A 21,141-nucleotide genomic window follows, 5' to 3' on the forward strand; every position below is an offset into this window, starting at 1 on the left:
GGTTAGGATTAAAACCTAAACTATTTTAGACTTTTCAATTTCAGTCAATTGTCACAGGACACAGAATAACAATGGTAATCTTTAGATAATGTACTATGTTGTTATCTCCTTTCCAAGTCACTAGAATCGGCTACATTATTCAGCCTAATTGACAACATTTGCATTTAACGCTAAGCTATGGTTTGGCACTATACGAAAGCTGCTCCGCCATATCAAGCAGAGAGTATATTTGCAGTCCCATGTGATTCTAAAACAAAGATCACGTGGTGGGGGAAGATGGCAGCATCTTGGCACTTGGCACACAATGCAGCAAGGAAGCGATGCCACTAAAAAGGCACTGCTGCTCCCTCCTCATGAGCAGTCCTTTTCAGCATGGCATCCTACATGCCTTATGATTTGGAGGGCTGAGTAGAATTATTTTGGCAGTGTTCTCTGATTGGCCTTGTGGCCCCCTCTTTTTTGCCAACTCCATGCAGTCTGTTTTATGCTGCAGTTTGGCTGATTGGTGTTGGTCATGACTTGCAGGTTGAATTAATGACAAGCACCTAGAGATACCTGCATAGATGGAGGACAGCCCCAGCTACAAGTCAACTCAAGATAGAGTTGCAAGGAGACTGTCCTGAATGCTGGCCAGCAGGAACAGGGTTGTACACAGTTTCTCCTCTCAAGAAGCTGGTGAGGAAGAGCAGGGCTCAGCCAATCAGCTGGCTTAAGTCAATTGCTCTTTTGCCCCTGCCCCTAGCTTGGTCAAGAACTCCGCAGTCTGCATTCCCAGCACAGCCTAACATATTTGTGCTACTTATTCCTTTCACAACTCCATGGTTACTGGAGCTGACAGCAAGGGTACCCAAAGCAGCTCTCAATTAGCCTCTTTGGCCAACCGTAAGGAAGGCCAAGTACTCTAATATGATATAAATTCTTCTCTTTCATTTCAAAGTGTCTATTGGGCTTAATGAAATCTTTCAATAGAGGTTAGCACTAGAGAATTAACATATTCGAGAATTGTTGGATGCATTTTTTGTTGTTGCTGCCGACATACGTAAATCAAGATCTATTTAAAACTAACAAGAGTAATACAATTTCTAATTGTCTTTCTTTCACTTTCAGACCAGTCAAAAGAACATTGTCCTGTATTCTTCTGGATGCAATTATATTGGGGCGGCTGCCAAGTTTTTCAGTGAATCAGCAATTCAGCATTTGTGCTGAGTAGCAAAAATGAAGCTGCACAAATTATAGCCCTTGATTTCCTATCCTTGTAAGTAGGCTTTCCAGTTAAGGCAGTGGGGTGGGGAGTAGGGACATTTGTTGCGGAGATGTGGTGTTTTTCTGGTAAGCAGTACTGTTCTGAAACAACAAATCTATTACTTGAATGAATAAATAAACTACATGAATGTGATGTAGATAGCCAGTCCTTTTAAGTTGCATAACATGAGTTGAGAGTCTTCTAGCAATCCTAGCCATGTAACAGGCAAAAGGAGGTACACACAAAATCAACATGTTTAAGAACCCACAGCTGACACAGTTAAAAAAACAACCCACAGTTTATTGCAATTCAAATGAAGTATAGGATATAAATCTGAATAGAGATGACAAGGCAAGGTTTTCAGCTGATCGTTCCTTACCAATTTTGCTAGGATGAGTACTAAGTTACAACAGAGGGAAAGGCAGAAATTAAAGATGGAGACATGCATCTTCTGCCATGCTTGAGCTTCAGCATCGCTAAATGAAGAGACATGGCAGAATGATCCAGGCAGTGCACAGAAACCAAGTATTTCAAGGAGACCAGCCTACACATTATTTCATCCTAACCACAGCTCAGTTGTCATAGGGATCTCTCAAGGAAAGGATAAAATAAGTAAGTCACTTAAAAACAAACAAAAGTTTAATTTTACTCCTCCTCATGGACAGCATGTGAACAGAACAAAATTCAAGCAGATACATAATAAAATTTTATCAAGAGTATCCAACTGTTCAGTGGTATGTATACCTGTAATTGTTGTATTTTAGGGGTTAAATTATTTGAACGGCATATATTCCTGTTGGACATTTTCCCAGAAGCATAGGTGTTGGGAATGCATTCCAGATGCAGACACAAGCATTGTCTCAAGCCATGTTCTAATTCAGATATATCAGTTAAGATTACTCAGAACCCAAGTGAACAAAGCACAGCTGAAGTGTACACCCAAACAGCTGCATACTGGAGAGATAAAGGATTTTAACTACCCTAATTCTCTCAATAGCCGACTGTCTTTTAAGACATGCACTAAATATAAACAAATCGAGCATGCAAAACGGCATTCCTCTTTCTATGGTTTTTGTTTTTACTGTGTTTGGTTTGCTGCATGGCCTTTTTTATTAAGGTTTAGTCGATTATGGTGCTACACTGTTCTTGTCTTTAAATACTGCAAGCTGACAAGTACACACTTGCAAAAACGTTGTGTATAAATAAACAAAATCGACAACGAAGGATGAGATGGAGCTTACTGACTGTACTGACAAACTTTACTAAACACAACTATGAGTTCAGCCCCTGGCCCCTGACGGATTGGTAATGGAAAGGAGCTCTGTTATGGGACAGATTTCTCTACCATGGCAGATGGCTCAGCTTCACCTCCATGGGCAGTAGACTTCCATTTTCAATTCTGCTAGTGGTAGTAGGCAGCAGCAAGCCCTGAAAAGGGGAGTTTCAGGGTGCCAGAGGCTTTGGATTTGCTGGATACTACATCCCATGGATCCTTGAGGGACAGGCTTCTTAGCAATGGTAGCCTGGAGCTGGTGAGGGAGTCCCCTCCCCCATACTTTCCACCCTGGCTGGTGGATCCTTTGCTGCCCCCTGTTGCTTTTTGGCCCAATTTAGGGCAGCTCTCTAAGCCAGTGGAGAGAGTTTAAACCAGAATAATAGATTATTTTACACATTGCAATATTGGGTTCAGCCTACATTTTAACTACTCTACAACTGCTTTCATGCATTGTACATTGCAATGGAATATATATATTTTTAAATCATTGATTAATATAGCATGTAGCTGGTGTTTTCTTGCAACCACAAAGGCAATATTCCAAAGCAGAATTAGTATTTAAGCTGAAATAGGGCAAACTTTCTAAAACATACCTTGAGTCCCCGAAAGCTGCCTGGGCTTGTTGGTGAGGAACTAGAAGATTTTGTTGATTTGGGAGTTGAAAGCTGGCTACTTGGAGCTCCGTTTACTAATGGGAATAACAAGGGCAAAAGAAGGAAAAGAAGTTATCGCGAATAAAACAAAAGCTGAAATTCCTGTTAAGATATGATATGTTCCTTTTAGATAATATCCTGTTAATCTTTGTTAAACAGAGCAGCTAGCAATAAAATATACATAAAACTAGGCATTATCTTAAGAGCAGCACAATGCAGTGACCAAGGGCTTGCTAAGACCAACAAGCACACAGCTGAGCCTTCCTTCTTAAGATCTAAGATTTCTTTCCACAGCTGTGTTCTATCATTGGTTTCCCCCCCCCTCTCTACCTACTCAAAGACACATTTTTTTCTGGCACACTGCCTACTCTTTCCCCTTCATCTAGCCACACTATCCTTTAGCTTTTCTACATCTCAGAACCTCTTCTATCAATACTTTATAGTCTTCAGACTCTCGATCTTGTCTATATAGCTTGCCATGTCCCTACAGCCTATTGTGATGTTTCAACCACAGCCCAAATGACTTTTCACTTGACTCAACAATGGCAATATATCAACATTCTATGGTGCTGGGTACATTCTTCCACGAATTAAAAATGTTGGTGATGGTGAACATTTCAAGGTTATCAGGTCACATCAACCAATGGGTACTTGAAAAATAATCATGGCCACAGAGCAGTTTAATATATTACAGAGTACACTGTATCCAAATTACCAAGAACAATTATAAAAGCAAAAAAACAAACAAACCCATGCTTAGTTATTTTCTATGTGATCATTTCTCTTAAAAATAAAATACTTGAAAAAATTATTTGCATCTCCTTTTATGTTGAAATATGCCTTTTACAAGAACCAGCTTCCCATTAGTATGCTTTTAAATATACAAATACATTTCATATTTTAATTTTGAGCGGTTTCTATATATGTGAAAATATGTTGCTTCCCCTTCAGTTCAGTCTGAAGTGGGTTCCACCATTTCACACAACTTAAGACTCTTAATATGCACCATCTATTAGCTTATTTGCAAGGCTCTCTGATGAACAATATATTCCATGTCTCCCAAGGAAGAAGTAGTAAGAGGAAATGTTCCAAAGAGCAAGATTGATTTCAACTGCAGCTCAGTTAAGGATTGCTGCTCCTTTAAGAAAAAAAATTAGCCTGCCAGCTAGACATTCGGTTTCCATGGAAATGCTAGTTACCACCTACACTTTTTCAGCTGTGTAAAGAATATCTATAATGGGTAACAGAACATTCATTTAACAGGCACCATTGTTTTTGCTGTGTGAATGCCTGCAGTGATGAACCTGTCTGCAAACCAAGTCTTCCAAACTAGCTGCTTTTAAAAAGGAATTTACTTTTAATTCTTTAATATTTAGGAGCCAAGCTGCTGATGCGACTGCACAAGAAACTGTTATTCTGTGGCATTATGTATAGATACAGTAAATAAATAAGTAGAAGTTAGCATCTTTCCACCAAGATGCAAGAAGCAGCTTCCAAGATGTTCTAGAAAGGCATGTCCAACAAGTCGATCACCTCACATTACTAGCCGATCACGGGCTAGTAGTGACCCTGCCACCCGTCCCTGGTGTTAGCTGTTTGCTTCGTCGCTGCACAAAATTGTAAGCGCATCTTTTTCTAGCAAAAAAGCTCCACAACTTTGGCTCCCCCCCCCAAAAAAAAGCTTAACATTGGCAAGGACAATGGGTAGATCACTGCCAGCTTTTTTGTACTGGGAGTAGATTGCATTTTCTTGGGAGTTGGACATGCCTGTTCTAGAAGAAGTTAACATTTATGGGAGTAGGAAGATCTTACTCTATTGCTGTTTTCACTTCATCCCCAGAATCTGTGTTTTAAAAATAGTTACCTATAGAAAACACATGTTTCTGACCTTCATATGTTCATGCATATGCCTTATCCCACTTTTGTATTATTACACTCCCTAATACTAATCCTTCCATTGTCCCTTTAGCCTGAAACTATGATTGTGGACACACTATGCCTTTTGAGCACGTTCAAAGCCCATTATTTTCCACAAAAATTCTGGGCACTGTCGTTTGCTCCCTCACAGAGTTACCGTTCCCAGCAACCCATAACGACAGTGCCCAAAGTTATTTGAGAGGGAAAACGGGCTTTGAATGTGCTTTAAAGGTATTAGTGTACATTACCTGAGCCAGCCTCAGAGTCCCAAGCAGCACAGCTTCCCACCTGGCTGATAAACAAAACATTACAACATGTAAAGAGAATTTCCTCCCCCTTGGGGCTGCAAGAGGGACCTTGAAATCCTGTCACTGTCCTTATCACCCAGAAATTAGGGACATCATACAGACGCTGCTTGGTTCTGGGACTCCTTAGTTAGGGTCCACACAGAGATACTCCACCCCACAGAAAGCAACCTCCCAGTAGCTATGTTCAAGTGGGAGGAAATGGTGGACTAGCACAATATGCAACCTACCTTCCAGAAGAGCACATGGGATAAAGGCAAGCAAGCAAACTCCACACACAATAAAAAACACACACGGAGACAAAATGATTTGCTTTTTCACTGTGAGCAGAAGCAAGGCAGCTTATTTCAATCAAATTTTTCTATTGCAAACTAGATAAATTCCCAGTGTTAAGTCAGGTAATATAAAACTTTGATGCCACCATGGACCAAGCAACTAGTTTACATGGATCAGTCCACAAGTTAATTAGTGTCTTAATACTCACATGCTTCTCTAAATAAGTGGGCATAGTGTTTTAAAAGACACAGTACTCTGTTTCAACTTTGAGCTTTATTTGCATGTCATACCACACTTAAACTTGAATTTAAGTTTTGGGAACCATTGCAGTCAGCTAATATTGCTCAGTTCATACAGAATTTTAAATATACTGCCGCCGTACTACTTGTGCACTGGCTGGATTATATCTTAACAAACTTAGCTCCATTGTATACTAATCACAGGTGTCTGATGCCTAAGTTCTTCCTTCCCAAGGTCTACCTAGAGACAGGATAAACTCACCATGTCTTGGTTTTACAAATCATAAAAACACACAGTGCAAAATAATAGGCACACAGAAGCAGATGGAAGGGTTAAAAATGACAAGGTAGGAGACAAGTGTTGGTACACAGCCATAACTGCCATGGCTCACCTGGGGATTTTGCTGAAGAGTAAGCACTGGAGTAATGGCCACCCCTCTTTACTGTATTCATTCAATTGACACAAAGGAAAAAGACAGGATATAGGTTATTCAGAGACATGAAAGGAAGAAAGATAACATAAAAAGGGGAAAAGCAAGAAGTGGTTTTCCAGAAAGGCTTACAGTGAACCTATATTTACTACTATGCACAGTCCAATTTAAAGTAATTTAAGAACTAATAGAACTGGAGATCCAGATAAACTGAGTTATATGGAAATTGTTCGAGTTGTAGGAAAGGTAGGGGTGCCATATTGGAGATGGGATAAAACCCCTAAAACAATTAGGTCTGTTGTGCCTACGGATCAAATACTAACTTTACAAATGCATCATGAATGCTCAAACCTTTCGCATCTCCCCAAACCTTGGGCCTGAGCCTATGGTGTGTGGATGCTACTTCAATAACCTGTTTGTGATAAAGTCACCTGGTAGCTGCCCTCAGCTAACCTGCCAACTTTCACCTCAGGTGGTTAATTATGTGTCTCTCATTTCCAGTCGCCTATTATGTTCCAAAGTCTAATTTCTCTTTATGAACGGTTACGCCCACAAATGAAATATGCCATCCAAAAGCTGAAAAAGCCTAGAGGGCAAGGTAATATGCTTGGGTGGGTGGGGGACTTTTAATATTTTGCCTGGGAGAGAATCTCATATGACTCTGCAGTAAGAAAACCAGCAAGTCTTTTGCTCTATGTTCAGGTCTTTAATGACAACAACAGCCAGTAGACTTATTCTGTCTTCTTCCTTATGTACACTTAAGTCCAAACTTCTGGATGGTACTGTTGGGCCACTGTACTGAGTAGCTTTTTGATTCAGCACATCAACAATCTGTTGTTCTCCGGTTGTCAGTGAACCACTTTCCCTAAAACATTGATATTTTAAAATACTGACACTGGAGCAGGACTGAAAGACATAATCAAAAACATAACTGGGGCAAAAAAACCTAATATAACCTGAACAACCACTGTAAAAAAAGGGGGGGACACAAAGAGATAGGAAGAAGGAAGATGCATTTTGTGTTGGCTAAGGATACCAAAGAGAAAAAAGGAGTAAGAAAGTCATGAGCCCCCAAAAGAAGAATAGAGTGGACGAAGGGAAAACACTTAAATGTGTACAACTGAAATTATTCATATTCATCCTCTGCAACCCTTGCATCTCCCTCAGACTTGGGGAGTGTATAATTTTGCCTCACCTTTTTGGGTGAGATTAAGGTGAGAAATAGGGGGTCATGGTGGGGCACAGCCATTAAGGAAGAGCACATGTCAAAAAAACACTTGTTACTGCACGAACTTCCATGGGCGCCAAGGTCGTCCTCAAGAAGCCCCTCTGCAGGTTTTATCTGCTGCCAGTAGTGATGTAGGTGGTGATCTCAGACAGGGCTTTTTTAGTGGTGGTACTTTGCCATTCTTTCCCTGGTGGTGCTTTTCTGCTATAGACTTTGTTATTTTTCAGTCAGGTGTCAACCTATTTATTTGCCAAGGATTTCTAGATGGTGTTTAACAAATGATATTTAAACAACTATTGGCTCTAATTTTATTGTTCTGCTGTTTTAAAATTATTTATTTTATTGGTAGACATATCGTGTGTGTAAGCTGCTGGGGATTGATGAGCAGAAAATATATTAATTAAACAAACAAGGTTCTAAATGCACATTTCCCCCATTCACCCAGGCAGCTGTACCTGAAGCTGGTGATTTACTTCGACGTGAAGGTCCAGGGCTTTTAGATCCAGGGCTTTTAGACCCAGAATACCTTGATATCCCGCATGAACGGGAATAAGAGGATTTCATAACACGACATTCTGTAAACAAACAGATGGGTAGCAGAAGAAATATTTTTAGAGTTGCAATCACTTCCAACAAAACCACCTACCAACTAGATTTATCACCCAAACATACTCATTTCATAAACAGTTTTTCTTAAATGAACCAAAGGGAGTTTATAAATTTATAAGCTTATAAACTTGTTGACATCTGGTCAAATGTGGAAAATTAATTTTTTCCCAGGTTGCTTTAAAACTAGATTCGGTTGTTTATCCTGTTACAATAGAAGAGTGTACATATGAATTTTATATATGTCTCATCTCTGTTGGAAAAGCAGATCATTTATTTTACAAATAAAAGAATATAAAAGAATGTTAACATATTGCATATTTCATCAAAACTGACTGGAGCAAGTCCTCTTCCACCTGTTCACACCAGTGTCTTTCCGATCCAACTATTGTGATTATTGTGCCCACTGAGACTGCAATCTGTTTGCTGCTCCTACATGATGAATAGGCAACACAATGTACACTAGAAGTTTTAAACTGAAAGTTGAACTGTCCCTTAGACTACTGTGCAGTTAGCTATTTTAATAAACAACAGTCTCTAGCAAATCTGTTTTCTTAGGTCCTTCAGCAGAACTCTATGATTCAGGTTCATATGGATCCCAGGGATTAGAATGCCTTGATGCTCCATATTGCCTCTCCAGGAACCCTTTGTGTCTTATTGCATCATCCCATCATCTTCCCATCTTGATGTGCACAGGGATAATGCTAGTGGTATATTTTTCTAGATGGCATGGTTTCTTTAAAATGGACCGCACAAGACCCTCCAATTTGCAGGAATGTATGTCCTTCCCTCACAGGTCCCCTTTACAGAGTTTAGGTTTTCACAGTGGTGAAATTTCTCAAATTTCTCACGAAAAATAGGTGCCCCCTCCCGCTTCTTGTGTTCCATTCTAAATCATAGTTGCAGCGACCCCTGTTGTGCCCCCAAGGCTCAGTGCCCATTGCAACGAAAGCAGTCACGCTCCTCTAAACCCACCTCTGGTTTTCATCAGAAGGCATACAAGGCAGAATCAAACTGTCTTAGGGATTTGATTCTACTACGGATTTGTGTAGCATTTATTCCTTAGCTTCTTCTTCTTCCAAAGATATCCCACAAGGCATCGGAGGTTTAGGATCAGTGTTTTCCTTCCCCTAGATTGGCTACCTTCCCAGGTTGACAAGCCTCATCTTCCCCTCACTTCCCTCTGCAGAAACCGCCTTCTTGACCCTTGGACCCACTATTGGTCTTGTCCACTCAATCCACCATAGCCTGTCTTCACACGCAGGGCAAGTTCCTAACTCACCAAGGGTTTGAGACCCATTGGCTACCTTCACCTGGTTTAGCCAGCCAGTCAACGCCATTTCTCAGGGTGTGGCCACTGTCGCATGCAGCTTCGAGGAGCCACAGGTGAGAACTGAGTACAGGGTGGGGAAAGGTGGACAAACTACCCAGGAAGGAGCATGGCATGTCTTCTGCCAGAGGTTCTACTCCTCCCCTAACACCTGATACACCCCATTTACAGTCTCTATCAGTGCAATATGTATATGGGGGCGGGGATATGCAGTCACAATGTCACTCAGTGCTTTCATAAGCACTGGAAGCTTATGGTTCAAAACAAATGTACAGACAGTACTTACCACTGTGATCTAGTACAAAATCATCTTGAGCATAACGGTATTTCTCAGGTCCACAGGCAATGAAAACATCATCATCACCAAAAAAGTCTTGCAAACAGGTAACCTTTTTTAAAAAAAAAAAAAATAAAAAGCAAAGAAGAATATTACTGAGTGGACCAGCTAGACTAAGGAGAGAAGTTTACATTTTGTGCTACCTTTCTGCTTTGCACATAGCAAGGGTAGGCAACCATTTTTCTGTAAAACACTGCATTTCCTGAGGAAGTAATTAGTCAGGGGTGGCAGGAATTACACCCTCAGTATCCCATCTCAAAATCAAAACATTATAGCCATTTCATTTTTTAAAAAACAAATTCCCTGAAGATTTGTCTGTAACTTGGCAGACAATTTAATTTTGACTGTATCTACTCTGAATGAACTACTGTGCCTACAAATTTCATTCACTTCTGTCGAAAGGGGAACAAAATTGCAGCTATTTTATAAATTTCCTGGTAGTGCTAGAGAGTACAAATGAGCTCAGCTGTCATGAACTGCATTGAGATATCTCGGCAGAGCTGGTCATAGCGGGAGAAGAATGGGACAAATGTGCAGAACTGGATCCTGGAGAGGGCCAAGAGATCTAGGAAACGCTGGTCTAGATGGTGGGAACGTGCCCAGTTTGTTGTTGGCAGAGATTCCCACATCAGTGTTATGGGCTGCCTTGACTGGCACAGTAGAACTACCTGACTTGATTCTGGCAACCCACCTTGTTAGTGAAGCATCTTCTGTCCTGAAAAGGAGGAATCCAAGACTAGAGCAGACAGTGAGGCAAGCCATGTCAACTACATTTCCATCACTAAGAATGCTGCAATGGCTATGCTGGTGTAAGCAGACCCAAACAACTCGTAGGTGGGCCTGCTGGCTTGCCTAGTCCCATATTTCGGGACAACAACTGTGCACTTTTAATCTCTGGAATACAGACTTTAGCTGAAGGAGTGTTATTTTCAATGTAATTAATTTTAAGGGAATTTTTAAAATTATGTCCACTTCTTCATGCAGATGTCACATATGTTGTTGTCGTTGACTTTGCTGTCTGGTCTTTGACCACAAAAAAGATTGATTGATTGATTGATTGATTGATTGACTGATTGATTGGTGGATTGATTGAACAGTGCCCACTCTGTCCTTCAAAAGGGGAGCTCAGGGAGCGTGTTAAGTGTCAAGACATTTTAGCTTACTCCTAACCATGTATTTCAGAGCTCTGCTGTGAACTTCTGAACTGTGTAAACTGTGGTCTGATCTACATTTGGGCATTGCAGTGAATTTTGGAATAAAGCCTTTAACAATAACTGAGCTGGGAGTCTGAGTACTGCAAGCATGAGTGGGAACCAAGGCACCAAAAGCCTGAAATTGGGAAGCCTTTGATGTGCCTGTGAACTGTTTTCTGAAATGGTGAACTGTTTTCTTAAATGCTGAAACTGGTTCCTTTTGCCTGCTCTCAATCTCACCACCACAGTTATGAGATTACCCACCATGGGGGATGATACGCCTGGATAATGGGGGAGACTATTTTTTGTGGCTATTATTCTGACTGGATCTGGAAACATTGATGTAACTGCAACCTGGTCGTGTATTTTAAAAATAACCTTTTCATGTGACAATTATGTCGATTCAGAATAAATGGCAGGCCTTCTTTACACAGCTATGTTTAAAATAAAACAAAAACAAAACAGACAAATTATGAACATGCCTTAAGACCACATGAGTTCAATATTAATTTCATTTATCCCCCCCTCCCCTCATGAAATAATACCAGAATTTCAAAACAGAAGGGGGGGGAAGAAAATAAACAGAAATGAAAAGGAAGAAAAAGCTATTGGTGATTGGGGGGGGGAGTGTATAAAGAATTATAGTGCAATTCTGTGCATGTTTACTCAGAAGTAAGCCACACTGTTTTCAGTGGGGCATACTCTCTTGTAACTGCTTAGTTTATTATTAAATCTGCAATCCTAGTTTTATCACTTTCAGTCCACTTGTCTAATGACAAAATGTGCATTCATTACCCTCTATGATAACAGTAAATATGAGCTGGAGTACAGGGAAGGTTTGTTGCTGCCTGCAGTAGAAAAACACTCAGAATATCAATGACTTTCAGCACTCTCAAAGATCATTTGTACAAGGCATTTGAAAGCAGTGCAGTTGTCATAGCAGCTAAACCAGAGATAAAAGCTGGCTGAACTTACAGTAAGACCATCTGTAGGCTGAAACATGTAGCACTGAGCATTTGTTTGATTCTATTATCAAGCTCAATGACACAACGTTCTCTCCTCCCAGTATCCGGTTAGCTTTAGCATAACCTCATGATAAAGGATAAATGTCTACATAAGTCTGGAGAAAAAGTAATTCACCTCAACATAGTTAAGCAGTTTTGAACAAGACAAATACTTAACTCTTTCCTAGCCTGCCTGATCAACAGGAATATCTATCCTCTGTACAGAAAAAATAATAATTGTTCCTCTCTTTGTAAAGATTTAAAATTAACCACACTCTAAGAGAAATCATACCCAACTCCCAAATATCATTCAAGCCATCGGTTGTGGTGTTCATTGTACAATAGCTGGGAAAGGTGCATGCCCACACTACGAGACCACAAAAGAAAACCGAACACCCTAAGCTCTAAAGCAATTTTGCCCCCTTTTTATCCATTTCTCTTTGTCTACTTGTTCCATGATCTAACACAGATTGGGAAAGCCCTTTTGTGCAGTGCTAGGCATGCAGCTGATCCTTTTACAGTAGCATAATAATAAATGTAAAGAAAATACTAAGAAGGGGTGAACATCACAATGAAGAACAAAGGAGGGGGATTTGCAAATGTAGGCAAATGAGTACTTTTATTTGGAATTTGAAGAGAGGTGTATTGCAGCTATGAAGCTCTGCTTTTCTGAATGCAGTCTCCAAGCTGAATAGTCACATGTGAATATGGCTACCAAAAACTGCATTTTATGAATGTTATCTTTTTCAGATTATGAATACGATAAAGTAAATATACAAAAGGATTATGGTTTCTAATGTAAAGATTTTCTGCTGACTATTATGTATAAGTGGACTCCTCCAATGAGCAGCAATTTCATTATGTTTACATTTGCACATGTGGAATATATTATTTGAAAAGTTCCTGAACAAGCAGCAAGTAAAAATGCTACTAGGCACATCTCCATGGATAAAAGGGCTTCTCAGCCATGCTTTTGATCACCTTTATTACCTTTCTATTTAATTTTATGTTTCCATTAGTTTTGGAAGTCCCTGTACTAAAGCTGATTTCTATTGTATTCATTTAACTTGTTAAAGAAAAGCAACACAGCTCATTTTGTTTATAAGCTAAAGCAATCCTGGTCAGCTGCGCTATTCTTGCAAATCTAAAGGCTTACATCTAGGGCTTCTGAGTGGAACCATTCCAGGATAGTTACATTGCTTCCAAGGTGCAGTTAACAATGGTCTCCTGAATTTGGCTCGCTTCCAAGTAAATGAAAACAAGCTTGAACTGTTTCAAGGCAAATAGTGGATGACATTCTTCTATCAAAAGGAATAAGAAAGATGAAAAGAAAGCAGCCCTCAACCTCAGATGCAAGCTGTAGTAAAACATCAAGCTAGAGAAAGACAGTTAAATTCTCTTTTGTGCAAGATCTAAATGCCACCTATGGCCTTGGACAATATTAATGTCAAGGAAACAGGATATGGTTTTAACGTTTTGAAAGAGGAAATGCTCAGTTTAATGGACAAAGGAAAGGAAGCTTGAGTGTACAGCACACCCAATAATAATTGGCAGCGGAGTGTGTGTGTGCGTGTTTAGTTGAGAAATAATGACAAGCAGCTCAACTAGAAATACTCAGGACTAGGCTATACAGCTGCAAATAAAAACCTTTTAAGTGTGCTGTAAATGTGACACTAGATGAAGACAGCGAGCTATGGCAAATTCAATGTATTTTTCAAAACGTTTTTCAAAAAAGCATTTTCACAGTGTTTTTTAATATATGTGTAGATTCCACCTCAGTGTGAATCAGTGCTCACTTTGCATGTACAGTGGTACCTCGGGTTACATACACTTCAGGTTACAGACTCCGCTAACCCAGAAATAGTGCTTCAGGTTAAGAACTTTGCTTCAGGATGAGAACAGAAATCGTGCTCCGGCGGTGCGGCGGCAGCAGGAGGCCCCATTAGCTAAAGTGGTGCTTCAGGTTAAGAACAGTTTCAGGTTAAGAACAGACCTCCGGAATGATTAAGTACTTAACCCGAGGTACTACTGTATTATTGAAATATAATGGCAGCATCTAATTAAGGACAGCACCCTAGCCTTAATCACAATCTCCTCTATTGCATTCAATAATACAGGTACCAACAATCCTCCAAGCAACATGGCTATACTCTGATCAGAATACTTTAGGTTGAAGACAATGGGAAAACCTAGTAAAACCAATGTGACTTAACTCAGTCATTACTTTCCTTTGATTTCAATTGCCCTACTCCAAGAATGACTAAGATGGGATTCAACTTACTGTAGGAGCTTTGAACATGGTTTATTGTTCTTCTCTGATACATTTACAATTTTTTTTTTAGGGATGTGCAAGCTTAATTGCCAATTTACACATTGTATTTCTAATCACCATTCTGCGCCTGTTCTAATTTAAAGGAGAACTCCCTCATCCTCTCGCGTTAGTACATCCCTATTAAAATTAATGTATTGTTCAGCTAAACTGTCTGAGACCATTGTGTTAATAGTTTGGGGCCTTAAAGTGCAAAATGCAAGGAAAGCTTGCTGTAGAAATAGGTCAGCAATTCATTTCCCATTTCATATCTGCCACCAACAAGCCCAGGCCTAGACTTAAAAAAATTATCTCCGCAGCCTGCAGCATATAGTAGGAGGTGAAAAGGGCACTTCAATTCCTCCCTACTGAATAGCACTGCTTGCTCAGACTGCAGATTGTTTACTGTCAAAGCGTCACAGGCACTTTTATAAAAGAACCTGCATGGGGCAGTGGGAAGGCAAATGGATATAAGTGTTTTAATTCTTCTCCTTAAACACTAAACCACTAGATTATCTAGGGGCTGAAACCGAGATACAAAGAAACACACAGTGTTAGCTTAAAGCAACTATAGCTTAATGAACTACATTTTAGAAATAAATTCTCCATAGCTGATGCTTTCTGCCCACAAACAACCCATTATACTGTCAGAATCTAGAGACAGCAGGGTGTTAAATGGTTCTGAAATATTAATGCATGATAAATTGGGGATTTACCAAAAGGGTTTGGCAGATCAATTTGTAAGTATAAAAACAAAAGGCACCAAGCAGTTTATCTGTTGCTGAAGGTATGCTACTAAGCAAAGAAAAAAGCAAACACAAATATATTTGAGCTACTTAACAATATAAGTTGCACCTAAAATAAAACTCTTGCTTACAATTAGAGTATTCCCAAGAAGGGAACTGCAAGAAAAACACTTATCCCAGTATTTCTAATACATAAATGACTCACTGGCCAACTCAATTTAGTTTGGAATAAAAGATGCAAGATTAAACCAATTAAAATGTCAAAATGCAAATTTGAGTTAGTCCTGTCCTCACTGGACAGACTGCAATTACAACTCCAGCTGTGATATGAGGCTGGAAAGAAACTGTGATCTAAAGCTAGATGTGTGTGTGTGTGTGTGTGTGTTTAAATAGATTATTTTATTGTATTTATATTGTTTGACTGAGAGGCACAATGGAAATATTTTAATTAAACATTTCTATGAACAGGAATTCATGTTTAATACATTTAAGGTTCACATAATCATCAGGAAGAGGCCAATTCACTGGTACAGTGCATGCTTTGCATACAGATGGTCCTAGGTTCAAATCCTGACCTCTCTAGTTAAAGCGATCAGGTTCCAAGTAATGTGAAAGACTGAGACCTTGGAGAGCCAGTGCTACTCAGAATAGACAATGCCGAGTTAAACAGTCTAACCTAGCACAAGGGTGTTCCCTATATATCTATCTATATTTCTTGAGTGGGCACCTTCTTTGCCATGTCTCTAACATAATTACGATTTGCATGGATATTATCTTAACGTAAAGGTCCAGTCGTGGACGACTCTGGGGTTGCAGCACTCCTCTCGCTTTACTGGCCGAAGGAGCCAGTGTTTGTCCACAGACAGCTTCCGGGTCATGTGGCCAGCATGACTAAGCCGCTTCTGGAGAACCAGAGCAGGACACAGAAATGCCATTTACCTTCCCGCCAGATTGGTACCTATTTATCTACTTGCACTTGATGTGCTTTCGAACTGCTAGGCTGGCAGGAGCAGGGACCGAGCAACGGGAGCTCATCTCGTTGCGGGGATTCGAACCGCCGACCTTCTGATCGGCATGCCCTAGGCTCTGTGGTTTAGAACACAGTGCCACTCGCATCCCTCTATCTTAACATAGATGCCATCTATTCACATTTCATGTTTTATATTGTTGTGTCTAGACTTTACACTGACTGTAATCAGGAAGATAATTCATAAGAGGTTGGTTGAGAGCAGCTGAAGTCCTCCCACTTGCACAGCATAATCCTATGCATGGCCTAAGTAGACATTATATTAATGGTGCAGTTAAAATGCACCATGATGTGGCTGCTAAAAATCAAATCCTCCCCCAAAAACAAAAGCTGCCTCCCATGCATAAGGGAGGCAGGCAGTGCAAGTGAATGGGAGGTTCTAGTCTTTCCTCCTGAGCCAGGGGTGAAAACTTTTCCAAAACTAAATAGAATCACCTCACCTTCAGCACTTCATTTTCCCATGGAATATTTTCTTGTTCACAAATTCCTGAGTAAAAATCAGTGTTAGAAATTGTGATATAAAAGCTAGGAGTAAAATGGCACCTTAAACCCAGTTTGTGGGAGCAACAACCCAATGCCTAGGCACACTTTTTTATAACGAGAATAAAATGCTGAAAATGAATGAACTGCAGCTAAAATATTATGTTCATTTTTCACATTGGTCTAGTCTTCCCCTGCTCACCCCCCTGATATTCTTAAGAGAGTCTCTTCTCCAGTCTTCAGAGACTAGCTGGAAGAGGGGAGGCAGAAAAATATCCTCCTTTCCTTTCCTTCCAGCAGTGGCAGGTTTTTTTATTGTGTTTTTATCAAAGATTTTCTTGGTTTACGAAAGTAAGTAACATTTTTTACAGATCAGTTTCATCTGTTGAGACATTAGGAAGAAAAGGAGGAAAGAGGAGGAGGTGGGAAAGGTGATTGGGGGTGGCGTCGGGTGGCGATATTTCTATTTTACTTAATATATGTGGGGTTTTGTGTAAGCGTCACTTGTGCAGGTTCTCTTTGTGTTCCTTTGGTGGTGAGAGAGGTTGGGGTTGGCCTAGGGTGTGGTTGTTTGTTTGTGATTGGCTGTGGTGATCTTTGTTTTCATGTGTGAGTGGGGTGGGTGGCTGTTTTGGATCAGGTTAGCCATATTGATTTGTATGCTGTTGGTGGATTTTTGTCATTGTCTTGTTGGGCTGTGTATGTGATAAAGGGGAGCCATACCGGGGTGAATGCATCTTCTTCTATTTGTCCCCATGTCAGTTTCAGTTTTTTGGTTAATTTTTCTAGTAAGGCTGTTTCCCATACTATTTTGTACCATGGTCCATGCTTACTGCTAACAGGTCTCTGTCGGTGTCTGGTTATGATGTTTCTGGCTGCTGAAAGTAGGTGGGTTATGAGTTCTTTGTGGTGTAAATGGGCATTATTATCTTGGAAGATGTTTGGCAGAGCCAATTCTGGGGTGATTTCTAATACTTGCTTAGTTATTTTACATAGCAGTGGCAGTTTTAATCTGAAATCTTAGGCGCAATACTGCACCCAGAACTCAGAAATTGCTTGCACCAATGAAATTCTCTGTCACAAAATGCGTCTAGAAACACAATGGGAATTTCGAACACTGGTAACAATAAATGGGTGCCAACTGCAAATAAATATTAGGCAAGCCTGACCGTTTCAAAGTTTGTTGCTTTGCTTACTAAATGCAATTAAAATAAACATGCTAATTTAGATCACTTACTAAGACACAATAAAATTCTCCAATGCAAATTAAAAATGTTCCAATGCAAATTATCCTAAAACCCAATCTAAAATTCTGGATGACCTCATGCAACAGTTTCAAGTAGATATTAAACAGCATGGGAGCTAATTCAAACTCTGAAGAACCACAATAGAGACTCCAAGGGGCTGAACAGCACCCCCTAATTGCTACCTTCTGAAGTGAAACTACTGGAAAACAAGCCCCCTTGTTCTCAACTCAGTCTCCCCAGAAAAATACCATGGCTGACTGTTTCAGAAGCTGCCAAGAGATCTTGGGCTGTCAACAAAGATACTCCACATCCATCTCCTGACTGTTGTGGTCTCCATGCCAAAATTGGCCCTGAACCCCAAATGCAATGGATATAGAAAATCAGTCTCTAAGCACGTCTGTATTTGGTCACCGTCCAACTGCTCAAGAACCTTGCACAAGACAAAGGCATTTGCAAGCCGCCTATAGTTGTTCAAGTCTTCTGGGTCAAATCTAGGGTGGACGCTATTGATTACAATCAGAAGAAAGTGGATCTATTCTAATTTCACCCAGAAACCTTAACAACTGCTTACAGTCAATGCTCATGCTGCATGTATCATTTGAAAATGAGCCAACAACAATATTCATGATAGACAGCAAGGGGAAAGAAAGCATATAACCCCTTGCTGCCAATGGAATTCTGGAATGAGTAAGAAATTGTACTGAAATGTACTGTATATTCTTTGGTTTGTTGCCATCAGACAACCCAGGCAATATGACCAGAAGCACCTAACAGTCTGCCAGTGTCGAAAGACTGAATATCTTTCTGTACTAGTTATTATTAATCAGGCCACTACGGCATACAAAACACAGCAGAGATTACAATTTAATATTCCAGTACAAATCCAAAAAAGATTATTCATGTGCATCTATTTGAGGACAACTTACAACCTTACTTACAAATAAAAACAGTGATTTGGAAATTGGAGAGCCTATTATTAACCACACTGAAAACATTTGGATTACTTTCACAACTGAAAACAGCATTCAGGAAACAAAAAATATAATGCAAACCCAACAGATGTCTTCATTTAACAAATTTATAAAACTTCATAATACTGAAAGAAACTCTAAACAGAGGTCATTCTACATTTCCTTCCAAAGCTGATAACTATTAAGGCTGTGCATCGGCCTCAGGCAAATCCTGGATATCAAACTTGAATGATTTGGGTTTATCTGGGATTTGCCCAGAGTGGTTTAAAGCAGCCCTGGACTACTCCAAGTCGAGCCTACCCAAAGTGATTCAGGTAGGGGGTGTGGTCATGTGACTGCATGTTTAATTAGGATTTTAAACCCTAATCAAACTTGGGGTCAGTGGCAAGAAAGGGGAGAAAGAGACACAGGCAAGAGTCTCTGCCTGTGCCTTTTCCTCTTCTTCCTGACCACAGACGATGTGTAATTAGGGTTTCAAACCACAATTAAACAAATAGGGCTGCAAAAGGTCCCCAGTTTGGTTCAGGGTCTGGAAAGGGTTAAGGTCCAGATCCTCCTGGGTCAGACTGAACCTGACTCAAAGCACCAAATTGGGCCCCAGACTAGATCAGGTGGACATGCCCAACCCCAGTATATATCCACCACAGTATTAGCAAACATTACAAGGTGTATTGTTTATTAGTACACATACAACTGTCTAGAGACAATGACATTTATAATAATAATAACAATAATAATAATAACAATAATAATAATAATTTATTATTTATACCCCGCCCATCTGGCTGGGCCTCCCCAGCCACTCTGGGCGGCTTCCATAAAACCAAAAATACAGTAAAATCACACGTTAAAAACTTCCCTGAACAGGGCTGCCTTAAGATGTCTTCTGAATGTCAGGTAGTTGTTTATCGCTTTGACATCTGCTGGAAGGGCGTTTCACAGGGCGGGCGCCACTACCGAGAAGGCCCTCTGCCTGGTTCCCTGTAACTTGGCTTCTCGCAATGAGGGAACCGCCAGAAGGCCCTCGGCGCTGGACCTCAGCGTCCGGGCAGAATGATGGGGGTGGAGACGCTCCTTCAGGTATACTGGACCGAGGCCGTTTAGGGCTTTAAAGGTCAGCACCAACACTTTGAATTGTGCTCGGAAACGTACTGGGAGCCAATGTAGGTCTTTCAAGACCGGTGTTATATGGTCTCGGCGGCCGCCCCCAGTCACCAGTCTAGCTGCCGCATTCTGGATTAGTTGTAGTTTCCGAGTCACCTTCAAAGGTAGCCCCACGTAGAGTGCATTGCAGTAGTCCAAGCGGGAGATAACCAGAGCATGCACCACTCTGGCAAGACAGTCCGCAGGCAGATAGGGTCTCAGCCTACGTACCAGATGGAGCTGGTAAACAGCTGCCCTGGACACAGATTTGACCTGTGCCTCCATGGACAGCTGTGAGTCCAAAATGACTCCCAGGCTGCGCACCTGATCCTTCAGGGGCACAGTTACCCCATTCAGGACCAGGGAATCCTCCACACCTGCCCGCCTCCTGTCCCCCAAAAACAGTACTTCTGTCTTGTCAGGATTCAACCTCAATCTGTTAGCCGCCATCCATCCTCCAACCGCCTCCAGACACTCACATAGGACCTTCACCGCCTTTACTGGTTTTGATTTAAAAGAGAGGTAGAGCTGGGTATCATCGGCATACTGATGAACACCCAGCCCAAACCTCCTGATGATCTCTCCCAGCGGCTGCATGTAAATGTTGAAAAGCATGGGGGAGAGGACAGAACCCTGAGGCACCCCACAAGTGAGAGCCCAGGTGTCTGAACACTCATCCCCCACCACCACTTTCTGAACACGGCCCAGGAGGAAGGAGCGGAACCACTGTATGACAGTGCCCCCAGCTCCCAGCCCCTCAAGACGGTCCAGAAGGATGCTATGGTTGATGGTATCAAACGCCGCTGAGAGATCCAGCAGAACTAGGAAACAGCTCTCACCTTTGTCCCTAGCCCGCCGGAGATCATCAACCAGTGCGACCAAGGCAGTTTCAGTCCCATGATGAGGCCTGAATCCCGACTGGAAGGGATCCAAATGGTCCGCTTCTTCCAGGCGTGCCTGGAGTTGTTCGGCAACCGCTCGCTCAATCACCTTGCCCAGGAATGGAAGATTTGAGACTGGGCGATAATTGGCCATCGTGGCCGCATCTAAAGATGGTTTTTTAAGAAGCGGTTTAATAACCGCCTCTTTCAGCGGGTCTGGGAAGGCTCCCTCATGGAGGGAAGCATTCACCACCCCACGAAGCCCATCGCCCAGCCCTTCCCGGCTAGCTTTTATAAGCC

General features: G+C 41.1%; 1 protein-coding gene across 5 annotated transcripts in view; it reads right to left on the bottom strand.

Moving 5' to 3' along the window:
- Positions 1-21,141, bottom strand: part of DCLK2 (doublecortin like kinase 2) — a 79,199-nt gene that overhangs the window by 30,731 nt on the left and 27,327 nt on the right. For 4 of the 5 annotated variants that reach the window (XR_014011654.1, XM_081208367.1, XM_081208370.1 and 1 more), the window contains exons 3-6: positions 9,791-9,893; positions 8,024-8,143; positions 6,302-6,352; positions 3,113-3,207 (exon numbers count right to left, since the gene is read on the bottom strand). Coding sequence is in view for 4 of the 5 variants with exons in the window: in XM_081208367.1 (XP_081064493.1) it covers positions 3,113-3,207; positions 6,302-6,352; positions 8,024-8,143; positions 9,791-9,893 (369 nt within the window). In the remaining variant the exon portion in view is untranslated. The remainder of the gene's footprint in view (positions 1-3,112; positions 3,208-6,301; positions 6,353-8,023; positions 8,144-9,790; positions 9,894-21,141) is intronic. The other variant, XM_081208368.1, reaches the window with a different exon arrangement.

The sequence above is a fragment of the Podarcis bocagei genome, assembly GCF_964188305.1.
Source record: "Podarcis bocagei genome assembly, chromosome: 9".
In the NCBI taxonomy this organism is placed as follows: domain Eukaryota; kingdom Metazoa; phylum Chordata; class Lepidosauria; order Squamata; family Lacertidae; genus Podarcis; species Podarcis bocagei.